This window comes from Neofelis nebulosa, chromosome 5 (genome assembly GCF_028018385.1).
Source record: "Neofelis nebulosa isolate mNeoNeb1 chromosome 5, mNeoNeb1.pri, whole genome shotgun sequence".
Taxonomy (NCBI): Eukaryota; Metazoa; Chordata; class Mammalia; order Carnivora; family Felidae; genus Neofelis; species Neofelis nebulosa.
Window position 1 is genome coordinate 8068403 of NC_080786.1, and position 10229 is coordinate 8078631.

The window sequence follows — 10229 nt, forward strand, 5'->3', positions numbered from 1 at the left end:
AATAGTATTAGAAGAACCTGTCTCTTTGCACTAATAGAAGTTACAGGTGTTTTCATGTTACATTTCTGATGTTACAGTTATCTCAAAATATCTTTTATCGTCTCTTGGAAATCTAGTTGTCGTTACACCTGGTGCTAGATCTTAATGCGTGAGTAAAGAAACAATACTATGTTATCAACGTTTGTTTTTAATTTCGAGAAGCGTAGTTTGCTTTGTAATCCTCAATGTTTTACTTTATGCGCTTAAAGCATTATTCTGAGAAGGGGTCCATGGGCCTCACAAGACGGCCATGGCACCAAAAAAAGGTTAAGAATCCCTACATTTTAGTCTCTCTCTTTCCTTCCAGAAGGCCAACCAAGTTGGACAATTGAGCCCCTGCCTGGGTGAGCCCATTTCCAAAGTCTCAGGTTTGTTTTCTGTCCGTAGCTCGCTGGAAACAATATTACAGTCCTGGAACCCGACTCTGTATCAGTCAATTTGCCAAGCTCGCCTTCCATTTACGCCTGGCACCTGTCCTGTTCAGGGTCCTGTGTCCCAAGCTGACAGGCTGCTTTTCTGGTACGTTCGGATGACACAGCCCTGGCCCCCGCTGGACGCCGGGCCCCTGGTGAAGCGGGGCAGTGAGTGTGCAGCGTGGTCCAGGCCCAGTAGCCTCTGCGTCTCCTGGCAGTTTGTCAGATTTGCCAATTTGCTGGCTCTCGGGGAACACCGCAGCCCTGAAACGCACCCGGGGCTATCGATCCGTGTTTTATCAAGCCCTCCGGGAGATGCACGCTGGACTTGGACAACCACCCGTAGGGAACGGGAGGGCGGCCCCACCCGGGGCGAGGGTGGGGGTGGGGGTGGCGGAGGAGCTCTCTCGCCTCCAACCTCGGAGCTGGCTCCCACAGCTGCGGACCAGGGACGGGGGATCGGAGTCGCGGGACGGAATTGCGACGCAAGAGGCGCTGAGCGGCGGCCGACGAGTCTCAAACCAGGGCCGGGGTGCTTGTTTTGCTCCTGCACCCCGATTTTACTTACATTCCCCTGAGCCTCGACGGTGAGTGATGGAGACTGTGCACCCAGCACCGACCCGTCGGCGCCGCAGCTGCACGGCGAGAGAAGGGGAGTCAGGGAGAGCGAGCGAGGCACGGGGTGCACAGCCCCCCCCCCCAACTCCCCGAACCCCGCGGGCTCTGCCCCGACGGCGCCGAAGCCCCCGGTACCCTCCCGGCCCGGCCGCCGGCGCTGGAGGGCGTGCTCCCTGCCGGGAGTTGCGGTCCCGGAAGCCCCCCCGGGCCCCGGGCTGGACGGGCTCTGCCGCCTCGAGAAAACTACAAGTCCCAGGATGCCCGGCGCGGGCGGGTCACGAGGGAGGGGCGGCGGGCGCGGCTAAATAGCCTCCGTCGGCCATTTTGTGGGAGAAGCCACAGCGCCGCCTCTTCTCTCGCGTCCTCGCCTCCGTGGCCGCCGCCTCTTCCTCCGCCTCCTCCTTCGCCTCTTCCTGCCTCCTCCCGGCTTCCGCCGCCGCCGCCGCTGCTCCAGCCGAGTCGCAACCCCGGAGCGAAGCGTCTCCTTAGTTATTTACGTTTTTCTCGCCACTGCAGCCTCCAGACTCGGTGATCCGGGCGGGCCCCGCAGCAATTTTATCCCCTCACCGGCCTCACACTAGTATCGCATGTCCACTATCCAGAACCTCCAATCTTTCGGTAAGATCCGGCCGCCGCCCCCTGCCCGCTGCCCCCCGCGCGCCTGCCGGCCCGCCCTCGGCGGGGCCGCCGGCCGCCCCGCAGCCCCGTGGACCACCCCGCCCCGCCCCCCGCCGCCCTCCCCGCACCCCGAGTGGGGCTTTGTCTCGGCGCCCAGAAAATGGCGACTGGGCCCCTGGCGACCCCCTCCCCGAGGACGGCCGCAGCCGCCGGGACACCCCCCCCCCCCCCCCCCCCCCCCGCGGAGCCCCGGGCCCGGGCCCTGCCCCCGCCGCGCCCGGACCTGCCCTTCCGCTCGCGGGGCGCCGCGGGGCCTGGCCCCCCGGGGATCGGCGTCCTTCGGCTCCGGTCGGAGCCGATGCCCAGCGGCTCCGGCGGGCGTCGGGCTGGAGACGCGGGTCGCGGCCTCCGATGGGTCACGGGCCCGCGGTCCAGCTTCCCCGGCGGGGCGCAGTAATCTGTAAAATGACGCCTTTGGGGAGACCCGTGCTCGTGCTTGTGCGTGGACGTGGGTAGCTTTCTCCTTTTCGCTGCTTGCAGACGCGGCCGCGGTTAAGTGCTTGGGGTGGGCACGTTCGAGTGCCTCTGTTGTCATCAGAATGTGGGCGAGATGACGCACGTCTTTATCGTAGCTGTAAAATCGTGTTTTTGAAATCCCCCCCCCCCCCCCCCCCCGTTAGAGGACGACGCTCCCCGAGAAGTCTGCCTGGAATAGCGTTTTCTGTTCGGATGTCGGGGGGCATCGGCCGTTCAAACGTGCCTCTTTCTGCGAGAGCACCTTGCCGGGGGGTTTTGGTAATGCCCCACCCCCATCACCGCCGCGTCCCCACCCGCAAAAACAGCAGAGGCACTAGAACCTTCTTTGGCGCTGGCCTGGATCGTAGTGGGCCGTACACCGGGGAATCACTTTCTGGAAGGTAATTCTTCCGCTTTGGCGTTTTTTGTGTGTGTCCCTTTGCAGACCCCTTTGCTGATGCAACTAAGGGTGACGACTTACTCCCGGCAGGGACTGAGGATTACATTCATATAAGAATCCAGCAACGGAACGGCAGAAAGACACTGACTACTGTCCAGGGCATTGCAGATGATTATGACAAAAAGAAACTTGTGAAAGCTTTCAAAAAGGTAAAGGTGTTGGGAAGGAAAGGTTAAGCCACAGCTACTGATGTGCTTCTGAGCAGGACACCCTTACTCGACTCCAGCGGTGTGGGCGAAAAGGATGGGGCTGGGGAAAGCCTGTTGGTTCTGGTAATTAACACCCAGGCATTTATGGGTGGCCTCCCATTTCGAACTGAGATGTGAATGGCTTTCAAACGAAACGAAATGTGGAATACTCAGTTCTTGGTGTTTTAAGTAAAATCATTGCCCGTATGTTTCCTGCTGATTCACTTGCAAATCAATTTGGGAGTGTTGGGGAGACCAAACGTGTTTCCTAAACACGATCAGCTCTACTCAAATGGTATATTGGTCTTAATGGGCAAAGTGAAACCTCCTTGTTGTATCTGACTCCATTGTGTGACACATCTCCTTCTCCAGAAATTCGCCTGTAATGGTACTGTGATTGAGCATCCCGAGTACGGAGAGGTTATTCAGCTTCAAGGTGACCAAAGAAAAAACATTTGCCAGTTTCTCCTGGAGGTGAGTGATTGGGTGCTTTATGTACAACCTTGAGATTGCTTCCAAAATTGTATTCAAGGACAATGTGAATTATCTCCTACTTCGTTCAAAAAAAAAAAAAAAAAATCACGTGAGTGAGGTAAATCCGTTAACTGAGAGAGAAAGACAGTATCGGTACTTTAAAGGCAGCGGAACCGTTTTTGGTTTATTTTGTCATTCGAATGACGTGACCGTTCTTGTATCTGCACAGCCAGTTTTGGGGCACGTCAAGGTATGTCCGCGTCTACTGAATTGCTAACGGTAAACGCCACGAGGAACAGTGTTGCAACAGACTGTTAACCCCGATTGTTTTATCATCGGGGCTCCACGTTTTCTTGGGGCTGAAGTCCTGCATCCCTCAGAGCGATTCTCTTACGTTTGTCTTGCAGGTTGGCATTGTCAAGGAGGAACAGCTTAAGGTTCATGGATTCTAAAACGAACCCGAAGACGTGGAGAATTTCTTGAATGATTTTGTCCTCTAAACCCGGTGTGGCTGCCTCGTGAAATGACTCTCTGCACTAAACGGACTTTTCATGTATTTAGTCGTTCAAACTCCCCTTCACACCTGCATGGTTGCAGAGAACATGGGGTATGTAGGCTGGTAACACACAAGAAAATTGCAGTAAGATGGTAACGAAACCCAGTATTCATCTTAACATGTTTCCAATGGAAAATATTTTGTTTTGAGTGTTTATTTGTTTATTGTTCAGCTTCTTTTTCACCTGATTAAATGCTTTTTTGTTGTATTAAACCATGTATGTTGCAGCTTGCCAATAAAGAAACATCTCTGAATCCTTTTGTGAGCAGTCAGGCTCCCAAATCTAAGCAAGTAAATACGCAGGTTTTGTCTTTCAGAGTCGGAGTTCTCCTTCTGCAAGTGTTCTTTCTGCTTAGTTTTCACCTGCTGTTAAACCCAAAGCCGGAGGGGCACCTTTGTTATGTAACCTGTGTTCTTCCTTTACTGACTTACTGATGAGAATGAGAACTGGAGTATAAGCTCAGCCAGAGGCAAGATTTATCAGAAGGTGGGGTGGTAAAGTTTGAAAACAGGAAGTACAGTTTAAATTCCCAGGTATTAGCACGTAGAATTCTTCTGTGTGTTTTTATCGCTGTTACTGGACTACCCACATGAGTCTGTCCCCAAGTCCAGGTGACACAGCAGGCTCCCGACCCCAAATAAGTTCAGTCACATGCGCTGTCCTGCAAGTGTTGGTGGCTGCTGTCGCTGTCCTACAGATGGAAGACGAGGTGCAGATTATCTTGCCGGGAGTGCTGGGCATCGGGGTGCCCGCTCAGGGCTCCCGGGCCAGAAGATCCGTGTTCTTTCACTGCGTCTTGGCTTTGGTATGTGTTCCGCCACAGGAAGTGAGAGCCGTGGGTGATCTCGCAGGGGATTGGGGACGGTGTGAGAAATAGATTTGCAGCTCGAGTTCCACACTCCACTGTGGATGGTGGATGGTAATAATTTGCTCGGTTACATAAGCCATGCCCTTGAAACCATTTTGCCAAGGTGCGTCCGCAAGTGTGTCCTCTCCGGCCTGATGATGATGTGAGAGATGTCTCACGCGGGCCACCAGTTCTGTACCAGCTGAACCTTTGCCCCTATTTTGAGGGGACTGCTTTTGGACAAGCAAAATGGGCCCCATAGTTGACCTTTTAAAGACACTAAGTGATAGACTCACTTTCTCACCCCGTTACTACTTAAGATTGGTCCTATTAAGTGAGAATACCAGAATACGGTGCCAGATTTAGCAAGCTCATTTCTGAAAAACTACAATTTGAACAAGAAGATTAAGCTGTTGAGCATTCTTCAGCTTCACTGAGCAATCCTCAGTTTTCTATCCGTGACATTTTACAACGATTCCACCTCTAGTTGAGAGGTGCTGTGGAAACGGTTTATGAAAACGATAAAGCAGAAACCTGAGTTAACAGGTACATTCCAGAGTTGCCTTTTCATTGTAGCGTATTTAAAGTCGAGTCAAACTATTGCCCAGGAGAGAATTGACTTAAAACTGAACACAGAAAGGGTGCCTGGGTGGCTCAGTCGGTTGAGTATCCAACCTCTGCTCAGGTCGTGATCTTGCGGCTCGTGAGCTCGAGCCCCATGTCCGGCTGTGCTGATGGCTCAGAGCCTGGAGCCTGCTTCGGATTCTGTGTCTCCCTCTCTGTCTGCCCCTCCCCTGCTCATGCTCTGTCTCTCAGCAATAAAAAAATGTTAAAAAAAAAAAAAAAAAAAAAGGGAGGAGGGAAACTTCAGATGAAAAGGGACCTCATCTTGGCTCCCATAGGTAAGCTCTCCCATTGTCAATGCGTCAGTCCACTCCCACCGCATGGATCAAAAACCTTGAGCAAAACTGGATTTTTTTGAGGAGCACCTCTCTCGACCTCCCTTTAGCCTGTGAGCCCCAGATACCTGATTGGACTTCTCACCTGTAGGGCAATCCCCATCCTTCGAGCAAGAACAGTTCATGTACCCTTTCCTCTCTGGTGTTTGCGATGCCATGGAAAGAAAGGACATAACTAAGAGCTACAGATTTCTGCAATTTTACGAGACTTCATCCAAGGATGAACTTGGAATAAACATCACCCTCACGTGGAAAAGCTCTCTGAGAGCCTTAGAGGTACGTAAAAGCACAGGACCAGGACTAACTGTGCTTGTCTGCTTCAGGGGCAAAAGGGACTAGGCAGCATTGTATAACCGAGGAGGGAAAATAGATCACGTCTTAAACGCACCGAAAATAACTAGCCAAGGGGCGTACTTCCTCGTGCTTCTGGTGTGGGAGTATTTAGATCTGCAGTGTCGTAAGTGGTCTGTACTTTGAGGAGGCAACATGGAAAATACTGACTAGAGGACAAGGACGTTTGTCCCTGAACCTCTAGACTTGGCAGAGGTCTTGGCGAAGCCTTTAGGAAACGAACCTTTGGTTGAGGCGCAGCCTGGAGGAAGGGGCTACTAGCAGTGAGGTCCTCTGCCCTCAGATCTCAGAAGCCCTGAGGCAGAGGAAAGCCTGGAGAAGCCGCCCGGCTCCAGGTACAAAGGATTCAAGTGACAGTGGCTGTTCTCAACCATCCTCGGAAGGGGGCGACTCTTCACACAGAAGAACAGTTCTTTTCCCAGGCACACGGCAGTGGAAGTAAGAAACACAGAACGTGAATAGATGTCTGTGTGCCACCTGCCACCGCTGGGCTCCAGCTAAAGGAACGGGTAGCTCGTGAAAAAACCAGCCTCACCAGATTGCCCACAACCTCATTAGGGTTGTTCCACTGGGGCTCCTGAGGATTCCCCTTACCAAGCCAGAATTCCTTGGTGGGGGAACAAGGGAGGCATGGCCCTGCCGTAACGAAAACCAAGGGAATCTTCATCTGCGGCGGATTGCAACCAGCTGCCCTTGCTCGACAGGCAGGCGGTAGCCAGGTGACACGATGCTTGTCTGGGGTCAAGGGACCAAGCAAATCAGCTACGATTAAGCAGGAGTCAAACCATGTAAAGGGCCCTCAGCGTTGACAGCTCCTTTCGCGTGGCCATGTTGGCGTTAACTCCCTTCATCTGGATAATGGAAACTTGGAAAAAGAAACACCATTAATCAGAGGAGTGGCTGCATTTCCTCACTCGTGGAGAATCATTCAGAGTGGAATTAGTGCCGGAAAGGGGAGAGAATTTCCAACTGTCCTTGGATACTCCTCATCCAGGCATCATCGTGTTCGATGCCATCCAGCCAGTGGGGAGCCTCTCACCTGCACAGAACTGGAATGCCCAGCTAAAGTCAGCCTTGGCTGTGAGGATGCCTGGGGGTCAGGCAGCTCACCGAGCGGCTCATCAGTCTGATTTTGAACCTAGCAGGGGGAGCGGTAAATCTGCCGCGGTCTGTAGTTCTCCCGATGAATTGAGGGCATGGTTGGAATTGTGGTTGGTGCCTTCATCTCAAGGGAATGAACAACCTACAGACGTTTTTCATGCAAAAAGCAAGTATACACATAGGTGCCATTCATTCAAGGCACAAAAGGGGACTCAAGTTCAAAGCCAAAATTCCTCACGGGGAATCTAAGTGATCTCAGCCCCCCAAACGGTGCTTCAGCTGAAGCTCTCTTCTCTAGCCTGGCGGGTTTCACGGGGCCTCTGGGCATACAGAACGGTCTTAAAGGAGGCTAACTGTAACCCTCAGGTTTGTCTCCACGTGTCCTTCACACATTTTTTTTTTAACTTTTTAATGTTTATTTATTTTTGACAGAGAGAGAGACAGAGCATGAGCAAGGGAGGGACAGAGAGAGAGGCAGACACAGAATCCAAAGCAGGCCCCAGGCTCTGAGCTGTCGGCACAGAGCCCGACCCGGGGCTCAAACCCATGAACCGCAAGATCATGACCTGAGCAAGATCATGACCTGAACCCAAGCTGGATGCTCAACCCACTGAGCCACCCAGGCGCCCCCCTTCACACATTCTTATCAGGACCCCAGGTGCTCGCGACAGCAAACATCACGGCAGTGGAGATAGAATCAAAAAGTACTTTAATCCATGTAAACCATGACAAATTCCGCGGAGAAGACATCGCCAAGGATTTGGAGAGAAGCATGACTATTTGAAGTAGGCAAGAGGCCCACCTACTCCCTGATCACGAACTGAGGGCCACTGTCAGCTCTTTGTTGCCCTCGACTTGTTAAAAACACAGGAAATGTGAGCCCAATGTTCAGATTGGACTACAGGAACCCCTAGCGACCTCCTTGGTAGACCAGGATTGTTGAAATAAAACCGCATAGGGTGCAGGGGCGAGTTGGGCTATTAAAGAGACCGGGAATTAAAGGGGCAGGTGAAAAGGGGAGGTGATTGGGGCAAGTGTGTAGCCCTTTAACGCCCCCTTGTGGCCACTTTAAGAAAAAAACGATAGCTCCTGGAAGGCAGTTCATCGTAAACTGCTGAGGTTTAAGTTGTTGGCGGGGGGATCCTTAAAGCACCAGCTGACGACTTTAATTTTGTCGCCCCTCGCGTATTAGGCCGAAATTGGTCCAGCCGATCTTTTATCACTGCAATCCATAAAAACCTATTGCGATCTACTTTTACGTGGGAGAGACCAGAAAACGTTTCTGCAGCCTCACCCAGGGGAAGTATAAAGCCACGTCACCTACTATCGACCACAATGTTATTAGAAGGAATTTAACTCAAATGTAAACAGAGACATCTGTTTAGAGCCTCCAGAGAACAAGTGCTGCTCCTAAACTGTCACCTGTTGAAGAACACAGTTGGAGTTTCATACACAGAGAGAGAGAGAGAGAGAACTCAGATATATAGTGCTCTCGATTTAAACCTCTGTCACAGGTTACTGTGCCTTTTTGGCTGCTAGAGGCACACCCACACAGAGGGTCAGCTGCACATCAGCGATTTTTATCTGGGAGAAGTACTGACGGGATTCCCTAAAAGCTCGTAAGGCCACAATACACGATGCCATTCCATTAAGCCTGGAGAACGCAGAACAGAACTCATTTGGAGAGGCTCAATGTCACAAGCAGGGGAGACGTAATGAGGGCTCGGGGCGACAGGGAAATTGTACTGTAGGGATCTCATCCTACGTGATCAGCGTCAGCACCATGAGCTGGGACCCCGACCCCGAAGATGCCTTCTAAAATTCAAATGAGATTACGTCAGTTCCCTGCACAAAATCTTTGTGAACACTGTGCTTAATATTAATGCGGAACATATTCTAGGGGCTTACGGGGTCCCAGTGACCTGTTCCCTGCCTGCCTCCTGTTCTACACCTTTGACCTTCCACTCTGCTTCGGGACATACTGGTCCCCTGCCTTGGTGCTTTTGCACTCGGCGTTCACTTTGCCTGGGATGCTCTGCCCCCTCTCCATCTCCCCCCTTGTCACTCCATTTTAGTTCCAACCTCAGGGAGGCCATCGCTGACTATCTAGTCCTCACAAGCCCCCCGCCGTCCATTGCTAACAAAACACCCTGTATTTTGCTTTCTTCATAGTACTTCCATTTATTCAAAAGTATCTTGTTCATTACTTGTTTGCTGGTTTCCTTTCCCTGTAAGGTCCAGGAGAGACTCTTGTAGGAGATGCTGTCAGTGTCCCTCATTCCCTCAGCACTCACCATTCCTGTGCACGTTCCCTGGGTGTTCCATCTACAAGCAGCTGTGGCCTTTGCTTGAGGGCTTTCTCTGGCCACAGGAGCACGCTGGGCCTGCACAGGGAAGGGAATTAATGCCTGCACCTTGCCCCTTACTTCAGTGGCCCTCAAACAGTGACTGGTGGGAATTGGTATATTGTACCCCAGATCTCTCGCCCGCAGATGAGAAAACTTGGAAGCGTGTTCTATCCTGGCTCCCAGAATTCCCCAGCAAGCTGGGACCTCAGGTGCCCATAATAATAACCTATCGATATTGCGCCCTTGATCGGCTTTCTTTCTTTTCCCGTCTCACGTCCCCATTCTTCTGCCAATGCTTTCTGAGCTCACCTCCCAGATAAACTACAGGCACTTAAATCCTTATCACGCAGCCTTCCGTGGGAACCCAACCTAAGACGCCCCTGTATCTCTCACCCCCAGTGCTTAGAATGTGGTCTGGGAAACAATAGATGCTCAGTAAACACTTGTTGAACAAATGATTAAGTCTTCCTTCCTTTGACCTCCACTCACCCTTTGGGAAATTCCAATCCAATTAGATAACTTAGCTGCGGATCGTTCCGGTTGCGAAGGCATTTGGAGCCCACCCATCCCCGAAATGGGAAACGGCTACACTTTTTGTCATCAGATTGTTTGAACACAATTCTTCCTGGCGAGCTGTCTCCTCACCCTGCCTGTCACCCATGCCGTCTCCCTGGAGTGGGGGCAGAGGAGAGGAATTCAGACGCAGGAGAGAGAAAGCTGGCAGGATGCCTGGCGGAGGC

General features: G+C 52.2%; 1 protein-coding gene across 1 annotated transcript; it reads left to right on the plus strand.

Annotated features, from left to right (window-relative positions):
* The first annotated feature begins 1424 nt into the window (after positions 1 to 1424).
* EIF1B (eukaryotic translation initiation factor 1B) lies at positions 1425 to 4136 on the plus strand. Its single transcript, XM_058729489.1, has 4 exons — positions 1425 to 1688; positions 2650 to 2813; positions 3225 to 3326; positions 3734 to 4136. Exons 1-4 carry the CDS (start codon positions 1658 to 1660, stop codon positions 3776 to 3778), a joined length of 342 nt encoding a protein of 113 aa, XP_058585472.1. The 5' UTR covers positions 1425 to 1657; the 3' UTR covers positions 3779 to 4136.
* The last annotated feature ends 6093 nt before the right edge of the window (positions 4137 to 10229 follow it).

Coding starts and splice junctions, on each gene's coding strand:
- EIF1B (XM_058729489.1), top strand. CDS start 1,658: ATGTCCACTATCCAGAACCTCCAATCTTTCG. Junction 1,689..2,649: donor CCAGAACCTCCAATCTTTCG/GTAAGATCCGGC, acceptor GTCCCTTTGCAG/ACCCCTTTGCTGATGCAACT. Junction 2,814..3,224: donor TTGTGAAAGCTTTCAAAAAG/GTAAAGGTGTTG, acceptor CTCCTTCTCCAG/AAATTCGCCTGTAATGGTAC.